The sequence below is a fragment of the Leuciscus leuciscus genome (genome assembly GCF_965113295.1).
Source record: "Leuciscus leuciscus genome assembly, chromosome: 1".
Taxonomy (NCBI): domain Eukaryota; kingdom Metazoa; phylum Chordata; class Actinopteri; order Cypriniformes; family Leuciscidae; genus Leuciscus; species Leuciscus leuciscus.
The window spans coordinates 67,271,635-67,286,682 of record NC_138725.1 but is presented as its reverse complement, the minus strand read 5'-3'; the positions used below and the strand labels follow the sequence as shown (position 1 = coordinate 67,286,682).

The window sequence follows — 15,048 nt, the reverse complement described above, 5'->3', positions numbered from 1 at the left end:
CTTACAAGAGATCGCAGAATATATTTTATTTGAAAAATAAAAATGACATGACAAAGCACTGGTATGCAGTTTACCATCATTCATGAATTCAGTGTGAGGGGGAAATGTTATTGACTACTTAAATGGCTTCCGGTGTCAATAACAGTTTGCAACTCCTCAACTTTACTCTGCAAGTTACGACAATGCTGCGTCATCTCACAAAGGAGGATGTCTTTTTCTTCCTCCAGTCTACTCACAAGCATCACCTGGTCAAACATCTTTCTTTTGACATCTAATCCAATCCCAGCTGTAGACAAAACATAAAAATGGAAACAAGTAACAGTTTACGCTGATTACAAACTGATCCCTTCTCTTGTAATCATAATGCAACTTCAAACCACTGTCAATGTAAGAGTAATCTTTAAGAGTTCAACTGTGTTGAAATTGTCAGGTCTGACCATTTGGTTCATCCTCCCAGGGCCACCCTCCTCAGGGTCAATTTTCTGGTCCGATGAACTGTTGTACAGTGAGATGGCTTCTGTCAGGTTGTCTTTAAGTGTGGATATCCGCTGTCTTTCCCTAAGTTTTTGGGTACTATTGCCTGCAACATGAGTGTGCAAGAAAACATATCCATAACAATCACGCCAACCTTATTGATATGAAAATCTTCTTCACTGACATGATGTGGAGGAGACAGGGGAATGCTCAAATGGTGTAGGTCATTTTGGAGCTAACATTATACAGACCGTTACGAGAATGTAGATCTTTCCTCCTCTGCTGCAAACTGAGAAACAGTCCCTCGATTTTGCTCTGCTGTTTCTCCAGGCTTCCTTTACCTTTGACTAAGATGGAAAATTATGTTTTTCTTGTTACCCTGTACATGCCCTTGAAAAGGCCCTTTAATCATCTGCTTTCATCACCTATAGTTGCGTTAGCATCTAACTCATTTGCATATTGTATGCGCATTCATGAAAATGTGGCTTACGAACACGTGCATCTGCTTGCTTTTCCATCCATGTGTTATGTGCATTAAGAATTACTTTTTTTTAAAGACGTTTACCCAGCTGTACCATTAAAACATGAGGTGTCACAATACAACAAATGTGAATGTATGCAAATAAAACTTACATCAACTTAATTCCCATCATACCTTATGCGCATCAAGAGTTAATTCACCCCACCCCCCCAGCGAATCAATTATCTATGCGCATTAGAAATTATTATGTGCATTTCACGGGTTTCCAACCGGGATTTCTTATTTGAATAGTTCCAATGCGCATTAAAAGGTTGGATGGAAAAGCAACTATTGACTGGTTATCAGCATTGTTGTCGTACCTCTTAGTGCCCACTCTTTCACATCTGTCACCCACTGGTCTTGTGTTTCTGGTGTGCAGTTCAGCTGTGCCATCAGTTCATTGAGTTTTTCCTCTATCTGTTTTTTCTGTACCACCTACAAAAAGAATAGCAATCCACAAAAAAATTATAATAAAAAAATAACCAAAAAGACACTACATGAACATAATGCAACATATTCTGACTAGAACGTTATTTCGGTTAGGATTTTTGTGCAGACCTTGTGATATCGTTGGCTGAGTGTGATGTGCAAGGTTTCGGTTTTCCTCTGGTTCCACCCAAGCACGTGTATAGTGATTATGTCCATCCTGGCTGTAAAGCAATTCAAACACATATTTACACAACAACTAATACTAATTACAATGCTATTTCTTGGACATGGGGTACAGCTATTGTTTGGCCAAACTTGTGTACAGTAGATCCCTAGTAGGCTACCTGTGGGTGATGGTCTGTAGGACTGTGAATAATGAAACCATGGAGAATAGTGAACTGATTGTGTGATGTTTTTTGGGCTGTGATCAAGTGTAAGCTACCGAAACAGCAGATATTGGGTGTACAGATGGAGGGTTCCACTGTTCATTTTTTCATGTTCTACACGATAATACTTACCAGCTTTTGTCATGTACTTGGTAGTCAAAGCCACCTTGGAGAGGAAGCTATTTACTTGTTCCACCTATGAAAATTGAAAGAGCGCAACACTGGTATAAACTCAAAACCTATTGTATCCATTAGTATTATTTGATTCATTACACATGCAGTATATATCAGAGACCATTGTACCTCTTCACCAAGGGTATTACCCGCTCCAGTTTGGGTGTTGCTTCACACTTTGCAGAGTGGGCTTTGGCGTGGAGCAGCGAAAGTAGCGGCTTCATGTTGAGGAGCCGCCCAAACTCCCTAAACTGGCCCGCCACCCGCTGCAGATAGGGCCAGTATCTACACATCTGATCAGTGCAAAAAAAATTGACACTATGGCAGCTTGCCAGGTCCTGCTGTAGATAAAGTGGGTAGGCGAATACTTCGCCACGGTACATATTGAGTCCCCTCAAGAAAAAGCCATGCCGGCACACAGCGATCTCCATGCCTTCCTCATCTAGGCGATCACTAGCTTTTTTTTTTTTGCTGCTACCCATGTTGAGTTGCCACAGGTGGCTCTTCCAGGTGTCTAAAACACAATTACACAAACAAAGGAAACAGACATCTTGCAATATATGCAGACATACATTTAATAGACAAAATATTACACCTATTGACATGTTCGTTATTGCAAATATCCTCACATGCTATCTACTTAGTGCATTTTGTCTGCATTTGTTGAAGTTAAAACTGAACATTAGAAAGGAGAAGAAAGTTAGTGTAATTGACTTTGGACAGAATTGGCTTTCTGGAGTAAAATTCAAGAAGTACAATCATAATTGTACATAACTAGCAAGAAAGCCTGAATACATAATGCTTTAAATCAATGTTTAGGCTGCTGATGGTGGCGTGAGAATGTTTTAAAGCAACACTATGTAACTTTTCAACCTTCATAATATATTTTCAAGATCCTTGTGATGGTACATCGACTTACAATAGGTTGAATGACACGTCTGCCATAGCCTGACAGGGTCTGTATCGCTTTTACTGGCACTATGTAACTTCGGGGTTTGGGTAGTAACCAGAGCACAAAAAGAACTACAAAATTCGACTGCTTTACGGCATACGTCACTTCCCCCACCACTTCGTCAAATTTGGACGTGAGAGGCCAACCAGCGTTTGTTTTCGGCTTTCGTGCGTATGTTTTTGTCATGGGGGTTGTTTACACCTGGCCACTTCATGCGTTTTCTCAGATCGGATAGCTATCCGATCGTGAAAAGTCCAGGTTTAAATGCCCTCCGAAACGCATTTGAGACGGATTTGAATCCGTCGATCCCTCAAACCACTTCAGGAGGAGATCTGAGACGCATTCCAGACGAAACTGGACAAGTTTAAATGCATATGGTTGTTGAAACCACATATGTAAATTGTACTCCTCCCAAAAATGCAAAAAAAAAAGCAAAAAAAAAAAAAAAAAAAAAACATTTGTGAGAGCGTGTTATAGGTTATATGTTATATCCAGATATGACGACGCGCTGGAACCTATTTTTTTTACAGTCAATGGCTGGAACACACATCACCGCAGATGAGCAACTGCATCAAGCCAACGTGCAAACTATCGCTAATCAAAGTGAAAGTAAGTCGCAGACGCTTAACACACAATCTTCATCATTAAAAGTAAAGAAACGAAATTATCTTACCAGGCTTACTGCTCTCTCTTATTGCGGTGACGTGCACTCCATTAAATCTGCCTATAGCGCGAGAATTGAAGATCGAATTTAAATCCGTTTCGCAAAAATACATTTATGTGACCAGGTGTAAATGGAATCGTTTTGATAAATCAGTTCAGTTCAAGTTTATTGTCATATGCATATTCGTACAGAGTACCACAGCAATGAAATACAATGTGCCTTAGCACTCTCTCAGCACCAATAAATAAATAAGGTAATATAACATTTAAATTAAATTTAAAACATCAGCTCAAACCTCAACCCTCCTTCCTCTTGCACTATCGTTCAGTAGCCTTACAACCTGTGGGTAAAAACTGTCCCTAAAACGTGATGTACGCGTTGGGATGCTCTGCAACCGTCTCCCTGATGGGAGTTGGGAGAAGAGACTATGTGCCGGATGACTAACATCCTGTATAATACCCAACGCCTTCCCAGTGCTCCGTTTCCAATAAATGTCCTGGAGCGATTCCAGTGGAACCCCAATAATTTTTGATGCAGTTTTAACCACCTTTGTCAGAAGATTCAATTCACTTGAAGTAGCTCTGCCAAACCACACTGTAATATTACCTGTTAATATACTCTCAATTGTACAGCGGTAAAATTTTTTTTAAATGTTAAGTGACATACCATATTTCTTGAGACACCTCAAGAAGTAAAGCCTCTGATGTGCCTTTTTAATGGCACAGGTGATATGGAAAGACCATAAAAGGGAGTCTGAAATATGGATGCCTAAAAACTTAAAAGTAATTTCAACTGCAGAGTTATTTATGTAGACAGGTGTATGTGTGGATTTATTTCTTCTAAAATCTATGATGACCTCCTTAGTTTTCCCCACATTCAGGGACAGATTATTTCTTCGGCACCACATGATCAAATTACTCACCTCATCCCTATAGGCAGTTTCATTGTTGCTGTCAATAAGTCCTACCACAGTAGTATCGTCTGCAAATTTCACAATACTATTTGTGGGATATTTTGCAATACAGTCATAGGTATACAGACTATATAATAGAGGACTAAGACAGCAACCTTGAGGTGATCCGGTATTTAACACTATAGGTGCTGAGTATGTAGTGCCTACTCTAACTGTCTGGGGACGACCTGTTAGAAAATCCTGTATCCACCTGCAGATGGAAGTACAGAGGCCCAGGTCTAACAGCTTAGATATTAAAATGGAAGGTCTGATGGTATTGAAGGCACTGCTATAATCAACAAACAGCATCCTGACATACGTATCCCTACCCTCTAGATGTTGAAGCGCAGTATGTAAAACCAAAGATACAGCATCGTCCACAGCTCTATTTGATCTATATGCAAATTGTAGTGGATCAGTGAAGACAGGAATGCAGTTGTTAATATATGATTTCACGAGCAGTTCAAAGCACTTCATAATCACAGAAGTCAAGGCTACAGGTCTAAAATCATTCATACAGGTGACAGTTGTTTTCTTAGGCACAGGAATTATGATTGACTTTTTAAAACAATTCGGAACCAAAATATAGATAGCTATGCCTCACGAATTAGTTTGCCAGCTGAACTCAGGTGTTGTGACTGTGAGGTGTATTTATCACGTAGTCCTGAGGGATATCAGACGACGCTGTTGACGTTGATTCCTGCGATTATCATGAGAACAGCTTTCAATATCTCACATAATTATCAGGACATAAATAAGCCTAACGTAGAGGTTGTATAGTGTAAACGAGCACAATTTGCAAACTATTATGATAAATTGCAATAATCATGTCTAATGACATCATAACGGCCAATGTTATGAAATAATGCGACGTACATTTAACTTAATTGATGTTATCTGGCATTTTGTAATGTTTACATTCCAATAAAAACAACACAAATTAAATTATACAGTAGGCCTAGACTATAGACTATTTACTTGTGATTTAGCTGCAATCATGTAAAAACGTTATAATATAGGCTAATATATTTACGACAGTGCAAGTATTCCACAGCGACTCTAGGGGTCGCTGTTTGACAAAAACACAATTTCTACTTAGTGTGGCTTTAACAGCACACTTTTCCCTCTGATAATATCTAGAATTCCACAGCCTTGTTCATAACTTCATGACCCCTATGTACCCAAACATTAAATGGGTACTATCAGCAGGAAAACATGGCATGCTACAAAGCTTGAGCCATCTCAAACTGACAAAAGAACCTGAGATGTGGTGGACATTAAGGAGGTGCAGCTGGCACACCTGCAGCTCCTGTGTGTTGTGGTAATAATAATATAGACTAAAGTGAAAAGTGAAGACAAAAGTGAGCCAAACATGATATGATAATAGTTTGGCTGGTGAATGTGTACATTTCATTCAGTCTTACCACTCTCATGCCTGATTGCAGCTTCTCAACGAAAGAGGCCACATCATTGTCAGGAGCAAAGAAGAGACCTTCATAGAAGGACTTATCACCAGTTCTAAAATGAAAAACAATTGTAGAAAAAAATTATAATGTTGAATACAATGAATAGAAGAACATTTAGTTTGGGTATATCTCTAACTTTATATTCCCTTTCATAGTCATACTTTTATGTATTGATTTGCAGTATGGGACTATACACACCTTTTTGATTTGTTAAGCGATAAGCCTTCCTATTTCCACCTGCTGACACAGCCACCATGTTTGGAGTGCAAGCTGGGCACTGCATTATGTCATCCTTTCTCAAATATTTGTCTAGCTCCGATATTGAATATTTATACTGACGAAAACTTAGGTGAAATGTATCTCGGCAGATTTGACCAATCTGTAAGAGATGCAAAGGGAGTAAAAAAGTTGCATTTTTGACATTACACATATCAAACCATCTGTCTAAAGACAGGCAAAATGTCATCATATATTGGCCTCAAATGCATGGTGACTGACGCCAGTGTGTATTCAAAATGAAGAAAAATTTGCATTTGTGAAGAGACACTGAACTGAGCATGATTACTCCTATAACTAATTTAGCTCCACAGTGAGTGCTCCATTAAGGCTTTATAACCTCCTCCTTCAACAGGTCGTTACTGTACAAGTAGAAAAGAAGCCCTCACTGAGAGTAGCCATTCCTAAGGAGGTCCCTGCAGTCAGCAGGTCTAACACCCTCCCTCTCCCATTAGCAAAAGTTAGTAGTTTGCAAGACTGAATGTAGTGTTGGTACTTTACCCTTCCATGACGTTTTGAGTTTGTCTCTAGCATCTTCACAAATGCATGACGAGACATACTCGGTGCATCCAACTTCATCTGTTCATACGTTTTGAAAACATTTACATGATAGACTGTCTGGAACTTAATAGTGGATGCGGGCCACAAGCCACTCCACACAAGGTCCTTGACATCAGGTGTCCAGTCACTGCCACAGCTCTGACAATTTACTTCTGGGAGCATGAGATCAAATCGTCCTATAATAAAATGGGTGATTGATATGTAGATTTCCATAAAACATCTTTGTTTGAGAAAGCAAGCTATGAAATGGCTAGACCTTGTTACACAGACACATACCATTCATTGTGACAAGAGTGACAGGTCGTCCTGGCCTGACCTTCACAGAGGCTCTGCTGCAAGAGCACACGGCTGTCGGCAATGCAAGAGGGAGAAGCCGGGCTGTAGCGAATGGAAAGAGAACACCATGTATATCAACACAAATTGTATTGTTACAAATATATATGCTCATATAAACTATAATATATATGCTCATACCCTCTGAAATAAGACAATACGTCCCATTGCTTCTTTTCTGCACTATTACAGTTGGAGAAATGGGTTGGTGAAAACCCTCCACTAAATAGTCTCTGTTGTGCAGAACATGCTGCCGGTGCTGAGAAACATCACATTTCTCACAAAAGAGATGCCGTGGAAAACAGTCGAGGCAGCGTATCACAGCCTCCTCACTGCAGTGACCACAGGTCTTCTGGACATTGGCAGCAGACAATACAGCCTCAATCAGCTTTGGCCGGGCCGTGTCCCACCTCTCATGTGTTACAGTCTGGCGGAGAGCCCACTTTCCTTCTGGATCCTCCTGGGGAGACATGGCACGCTCTGGCAGCCCAGAGAGGATATCTTGTAATGCTGCCAGGGAATCTAAAACAGTAAACAATTGTGACAAAATATTTAAATCAATGCATCAGTAAATGAAATACTGGATAGTGGAATACTGAATGGCATTTTACCTGCAACTATATTCCCAGAGTCCATTGGAACTACACCAGCTGCAACACAGAGAAATATGGAATCACTGGAAAGGATAGCAATGTCACCAAAATCACAGGATACAATCACATTACTTCAATACAATACACAATACCATTCTCAATTGAAAATGTGAATTGAAATGCCGTCTGGTGTTAGCGAGACAAGCAATCACTGGCAGTACATACATTTTACATCCACGGAGGCTCCTTAACATTAAATATAACCAACTTCATGCCAAAATAGCTAACAAACCTTCTTGATCTATGAATAGAGGTTTCCCCTTAGCATTTCGCTTGTGGCCACGCAAGCAAGGCCGTACTGCAGGTGGCTCAGTAGGGGTCTGGGTAGAGTACGAAGTAGCTGCACCTGCTGCACTTTCAATATAGATGTCCCCAAGGACCATTGCAGCTTCCAAAAGCTCTTTATTACAGTGGCCTGCCATTTATATAGACAGACCAACAGACAGAGTGACAGACAGATACAGACTGTGTGTGTGTGTGTGTGTGTGTGTGTGGGTGTGTCAGAGAGAGAAAGAGAGAGAAAACACGAGGGAGAGAGAGGTGACGGAGGGTAAGAGAGTGAGGACAAAATTTGGGAAAAGAGAAACTGAAGAAGTTGGGAGAGGTTGAGAATGGAACAGAGTAAAAAAAAAAGAAGAGAGAAGAATGGCTCTTAAAAGAGCCGTTGGTCACGCTTTTAAAGAGGACGACTGTAGGGTTGGATGAGGTAGGTGTGATTGGGAGTTGAAGGAGATTGGAATGCTGCAAAGTAAAGGAAGGTTGAATTAGACAAAAAAATGGTCATTTTTACATTTTACATTTATTCATTTAGCTGACGCTTTTATACAAAGCGACTTACAATTGCTATATATGTCAGAGGTCGCACGCCTCTGGAGCAACTAGGGGTTAAGTGTCTTGCTCAGGGACACATTGGTGTCTCACAGTGGATTCGAACCCGGGTCTCTCACACCAAAGGCATGTGTCTTATCCATTGCGCCACCACCACCCCTGGTCACAGATACTAAATACACCTTAGCCCTTGTGTAGTAGGCTACACCTGTTCAGATGATGATATACTGGAGTGAACACTAAACATGGAAGAAAGGCAATTTCATTTAAATGATAATGGTCATAATTTGACATACTATACATGACAAGTTGATGAAGATGTTAAAAAGTGTAAAGGGGGGCATTAACAATTCACCAACTTCATCATGGCACGTTTGTATATGTAACTTATTCATTTAATATTCATTTTTAAAAACTTTAAAACATGTTGATGGCACATCAATGTAAATTACACAAACCACTTGAACACAGACCGCAAATTCACAGGATATATTGGGTTATTTTAGGCTGGGTTCAAAGTCTACATTCGACCAAAAAAAAAAAAAAAAAAAAAAAAACTTTAAACATAAGGTGATTAACAAATATAAAACAGCAAGTGTGAATACCAGAAGGTACATAAAAATATATGTGTTTTTTATGTTGTACTGGGTTATATAGCGCAAACTTTTATCTTCGTATGAAATAACTAATGTAAAATAAAATGTAAAATTTGTAAATGCGATTTGTAAGTCCGATGATGGCAGACAGAATTGCAAAATAAGCAATCCAACAGCACATTATACAATGTAAACAAAGACACGTTTTCTTGCGGCGGCCTTTATGAAATGAGCAGTGATGAAAGTTATTATAGTCTATCATGTTATGATCGGATGAGCAGCGTAGCTAGCTAGCGCTTAATGATTAGCTAAAACAACGCAGTGGGTGCTGTATATGGGTCAAATGTGCCTAAGACTTGCAGTTTGTATATATATATCTTTGTTTTTTCTCTTTTCGGAGGTAATCTTAACACTTGTGGGTTGTAAAAGATGAAAACTCACATGCTTTGCCCTCCAGTCTCTGTGATAGTCACGTGACTGCGCTCTGAAAGCACTTCGTAGGTTTCCGCAGAGGGTCGGAAAAAAACCGAACATACGTTTTTTTTCCAGGAGAACTTGGCGTAAATTAACACGCAATCGCGAGGTTATGCAAGTCAATGGAGGCCGATTATGCGTCTTGATAGCACGTCAAAATGGCATACGAATTGGCGTGTCATACATACGCCATGACCACCTTCTCCAGTGTTTTGCCAAGGCAATCCCAAGCTGTTGTTCATGGTACCGGTTCTCCAGGTCTCGACACAGTGCGAATGTGTGTGAGAGTTAAAGAAGCCTTACCCATAAAATAAAAGTATTTTTGATTTGCTTTGTTGGATAAAGGATATATCCCTGGCACATATTGAATGAACCCTTCAAACATGTCTGAGATGTCCCTCTTTATGTCTTTGAAGATGTCCTTTAAAAACAAAACAAAAAAAGCATATTTGTGAAACTTCCATTCGTTTAGGTGATTTGCTCCATAATTAATATTACATTAACAATATAGGTATTTTTATTCTGACCTCCAGTTGGTCCACCAGTGGCAGTTCAATACTCATGAGAGTTTCAGTGAACTGCTCAGCCTGTTCATGGCAGGAAGTGATGTGAGCTTCAAGAAGATCGGCGTCTGCGATCTGTTGCATTCCATGCTACACATTTCCAAAATGTGTTGCATTTTCCACAGAATTTAATTTGTGAGCATTTTGATGTGTTCAACTGGTTGTCTCGTTTTTGATTTGTATATTTTGCTATTCATAACAAGGATATGTCTCCATGGGGGAGGAAACTGGGGAGGAGAGCCAGTTTCTCTGCATCAGGATCCTCAGCAAACATGCTGTCGAAAAGTTGAGGTCCATTTAAGAACTCCACGAATGCGTCCTGTGAAAGAAGGAAGCAATATTTAGAAGATTTTAATACAGTGCAGCGTTTCAAACACTGTAGAGTAAATCTGACTTATTAAACCTCGAGCATTTAAGATCAGTGTTCTTGTACTTGAATGAGATGGATGGCATGGTGATGTTGGTCACCTTGTTTAGTTGAAGCTCCTCGTTCCTGATCTTATGAGCCTCAATTGCCTCCTGCTCCTGGAGTGTATATATATATATATATATATATATTAGAGGTGGGCATAGATTAATTTTTTTAATCTAGATTAATCTAGATTAATTTTGAAATTAATCTAGATTAAATGGCTCATTTGAATTCTGCCGAAGGCATTCAGAATATGTGTGCTACCCAAATAATGACTATAAAAGTAAGTCTTTGAGAACGGGTTTCTCAAGCCAGGTGGCGCATTAGACCAGGGGCTCATCTCCTGTTTCCAAAATGCATCACAAACTGCTTGAGAAAGCTGTTCTACTCATAGACTGTAAAAGGTTACTACTGTACTGTTACCATCCATAGGCAACATTAGGTAGGCCTATGTTATTATCAACTACTATAGGCTATCAATTAGGGATGGGCGATATGGTCTAAAATCTATATTGTGATATACATTGCAGCCTCTTGCGATAACGATATACAGTATATTATAATAAAACCATTTCAGAACAGATTACACAAACCCATGCTAAACAACTGCTAAATGTATTTTTTTTTAAAGGGTGTATGTAGTTTTGAGAACATATATTGTGCAAAACTGTAAGTATACAACATAATTTTGCAGATAAATAAAATTTAAGTACACTAGCTGCAGAGACTTAAGTAGGTCTAATGTTTATTATGGCTTGGAGCTTATGAAACCCCAAATTTAAAATTAGAATATTGTCTAACTGATGTCTTTTCAGTTAAAAAGAAACACAACAACGATTCTTAAAATCGAGATTATGTGCTACACCACTAAGATATATTGGAATGGGAATAATACGCGCGCGCTGGTATTCAGTGATATCATGTTTCGTTTTGAATTTGAGGTGGTAGAACGGATTAGTCGTGTGTTAACTTACCGAACTGTTACCCCACACACTCTGTATATAGTTTTCTGCTGCTCGTCGGACGGCTTAAATCCGAACCAAGTCCAAATAATGTAACATGTTGCACCGATCTTTTTCACCAGCTTTCACTTTCAGCCGTGTTTACTTAAGATGACGACGAATATGCGTTGCAGCCGGGTTTACCTCGCGGCCGCGGGTAGATTGCGTCATCATAGCTTGTGTAGTATAGAGCCATCTCCCAACCCAACTTGGAGAATAGATTAACGGCGATATTTTTTTTATCGCGCGATAAGAGTCTCGCGTTAACGCAGCACGTTACCGCCGATAACGGCCCACCACTAATATATATATATATAGCATTATTTAAGATAATTTATACAACAAACGTATCCATGAAATAAAAACATCCCCGAATATATATATATATCCTCCTAAGACCTGAGCTTTGGTTTGGCGTGCATTTTAGATTTCTTCTAGCTTTTTGGGGTTAGGAGGGACCAATACATATAATAACCAGATATTATCTTTGAATATGAAGCACTTTTTGAAAAAAATGATGTCCACATATGTGGACACTGGGTCTGTATTCACAGAAAACAATCAAGACACCATTGTGTAACAAAGTGCAAATCTCTTATTTACAGCCTGTAGCATTGGAGCAGTATACAATCAGTTTAATTAAATCTTGATCAATATACTGGTTTAAATAGTCCAGTGGGGTCAATGGTTAAATAGTCCAGGTTTGGGGTCAATGGAGCAGCCCATCAGAATACTCCTCGTCCTTGCTTGGGCTGTCCTTCAAACCTTTGACAGAGGAAAACGCTCTGGAAATGATATCATGAGGAAAATAAAACAAAAATCAATGTAAAATTATTTATCACACATGCAATGTCAATTTATACAGTTGTAAACTATTGTAATTGATGTTTTCTAACAAATTCTTCCCAGATTAAGTTTGTGCCAAATTTTTCATTTTTTCAAATCTTATTGCGGACTGCAGAACACGAAATCCAGTGATTCCCTCCCACCTTACATATACCCTAAACCAGGGATAGGCAACTCCGGTCCTGGAGGGCCACTGTCCTGCAGAGTTTAGCTCCAACCCTAATTAAACACACCTGAACAAGGCAATCAATGTTTTCAGGATTACTAGATAGATAAAGGCAGGTGAGTTTTTATCAGGGCTGAAGCTAAACTCTGCAGGACAGTGGCCCTCCAGGACTGAAGTTGCCTATCCCTGCCCTAAACCATAGGTCACTAACAGGCGGACCGCGGTCCGGGTCCGGACCCAGAAGACATCCAATACGGACCCGGACCTACAGCCAAAACCATCGAATCTGCTGTCTGCAAGTTGTCTAGTCCCACTCCAACCATCATTGCTACTGTCTACCGCCCCACCCCAAACCGAATAGTGAATTTTTAAATGATTTTGCTGCTTCTCTTACTCATTTATCCTCTCACCAAACACAATACTGCTGGGTGATTTTAATATTCACATGGACAATATCAATCTGCCTCTTACTAAAGACTTCTCCTCCTGCTTAGAGAGTTTTGAATGCCAGCAATATATCACTTTTCCCACACACTCAAAAGGACATACCCTGGACTTAATCTGCTGCTCTGGTGTCACTCCTGATTTTACAGCTGTTGAACTTCCCATAACTGACCATATTCTCATCTCATTTACTGTGAAACTCTCTCTCCATCTCTAAAGTACCACGCCTTATTTCATTTCGGATAAAGAATATCAATCCTGCAACTCTCACTTCAAGTATCCACTCCTTCTGCCCCCCAACACTCACAATCTACCACCCCCTGATGATCTGGTTTCTCACTACAACACTGGACTCTATAATATTCTTAATTCCCTTCCCTTGCTCCGTTAAAAACCAGATCCGTTTCATTTTCCATCTCCGCCCCTTGGTTCACCCCCGATCTTCGTCTCATGAAAGCCAAAGGTCGGCAACTTGAACGTCTTTATAGGAAAACTGGTCTCACTATTCACAAAGAAATGTACAATAATCACATCTTACGTTATAAGGACTCCATTGCTAGCACCAAAACCCACTACTACTCCAGTATAATCATTGCTAATAAAGAAAACTCCAAGTCACTGTTTTCCCTACTTAACAATATCACTCAACCCCAGGACTTTCTCCCCCCCTCACTTGTATACAACCGACTTTTGCAACTCCATTATGTCATTTTTCAATGAAAAAAATCAAAATATTCACCAGAACCTTGGATTCATCCCTCACCTCAGCAACTCAGCTGACTTTCACCCATCCACACATTCATTCTCTTCCTTCCACCTCCCAACTATCTCTGAAATCACAGAACTCATAAGGAAATGCAAGGCTTCCACTTGTCAACTTGACCCATTTCCCACACAACTTGTTAAAGCCTGTCCCACATTTCTGCTCATCCACTTCTCTCTCACCAATGGAACTGTCCCTACATCATTTAAAACTGCTGCCATTACTCCAATTTTTAAAAAAAATCTGATAATCATGACATGGAGGCGCCGGCGCCTGAACTGGAGCACGTCTCATAAATGAACCGAAACTCAACATAAGGTAGCCTACTTGCCTCACAGACCTGAGAAATACATCTATAGAAAGCTTGAAATTTAAAACAGAACAATTCAAAACGAAAGAAAACAGACTGCTCTCTGCTTATGTAATCCGAAATGTGCATTTCTCTCTGGCGCGTTCACTACTGCGAAGATAGCGAGTCAGCATCGTCAACTTCATCTTTGCAGCCGACACTGACAGAAAACACTTGTTTATTTATAAACAATTAAAATGTCTGCTATATTTGACACATTCATAATCATTACTTTTGCTGGTTCTTGGTGACAGCTTTTAGTTGCTTTATTGGCAGCGCCATCCATGTTACATGAATGCGTCACCACCGCACCACATCCCACATTTATTTAGATTTGCATCTGAAAATACGCTCAAGTCCCATTACGCCCGTTTCACACATACTCCATGTGCAGTGCGTATGCGGTGCAGGAGCAGCACGCGCTATAGTGCTTTCACATATGATGCGTTTGCAGTGCGTAGGCTAACTGATCTGCGGCTGTGCCACAAACACATATTCACTATTTGTATTTCAAGTTATCAGCAAATTTTATTTAAAAAAAAAGGTTTGTCAGCATTGCGATTCTCTTTGTAGACATACACTCTTTAATAGACGCATTCACATTTAAACACAATTTAAATAAAGTATTATTCAATTAAAACTTAAAATGGAACTATACGGTTATCCGGACCACACGTGTGTCTTTTAGTCCCGTAAAGTCCGTATAGTCATCCCTGATTGGTCTTAACCCCAGTGACGGGTAGGTTTAGGGGCGGGGTTAGGGGTA

The 15,048-nt window shown here is 39.8% G+C and overlaps 1 protein-coding gene and 3 long non-coding RNA genes across 4 annotated transcripts in view; 1 reads left to right on the top strand and 3 right to left on the bottom strand.

The window, feature by feature from the left end:
• Positions 1 to 481: 481 nt before the first annotated feature.
• LOC309481525 (uncharacterized protein) lies at positions 482 to 7,200 on the bottom strand. The gene is made up of 9 exons (XM_082146490.1): positions 7,131 to 7,200; positions 6,795 to 7,030; positions 6,216 to 6,396; positions 5,976 to 6,069; positions 2,113 to 2,497; positions 1,942 to 2,005; positions 1,553 to 1,644; positions 1,315 to 1,429; positions 482 to 821 (listed from the first exon to the last, which is right to left on the bottom strand). The coding sequence occupies exons 6-9, from the start codon at positions 1,952 to 1,954 to the stop codon at positions 685 to 687; spliced, it is 357 nt and encodes a 118-aa protein (XP_082002616.1). The 5' UTR covers positions 1,955 to 2,005; positions 2,113 to 2,497; positions 5,976 to 6,069; positions 6,216 to 6,396; positions 6,795 to 7,030; positions 7,131 to 7,200; the 3' UTR covers positions 482 to 684.
• Positions 3,324 to 5,327, top strand: LOC309481538. The gene is made up of 2 exons (XR_014200046.1): positions 3,324 to 3,756; positions 5,145 to 5,327. It is a non-coding gene; the product is annotated as an uncharacterized lncRNA (long non-coding RNA).
• Positions 7,201 to 7,264: 64 nt separating the features above from the next.
• Positions 7,265 to 8,058, bottom strand: LOC309481444. The gene is made up of 2 exons (XR_014200014.1): positions 7,799 to 8,058; positions 7,265 to 7,709 (listed from the first exon to the last, which is right to left on the bottom strand). It is a non-coding gene; the product is annotated as an uncharacterized lncRNA (long non-coding RNA).
• A 1,989-nt stretch (positions 8,059 to 10,047) lies between these two features.
• Positions 10,048 to 15,048, bottom strand: part of LOC309481406 — a 29,832-nt gene continuing 24,831 nt past the window's right edge. The window contains exons 4-5 of the long non-coding RNA XR_014200006.1: positions 10,266 to 10,620; positions 10,048 to 10,159 (exon numbers count right to left, since the gene is read on the bottom strand). This is a non-coding gene — a long non-coding RNA (uncharacterized lncRNA). The remainder of the gene's footprint in view (positions 10,160 to 10,265; positions 10,621 to 15,048) is intronic.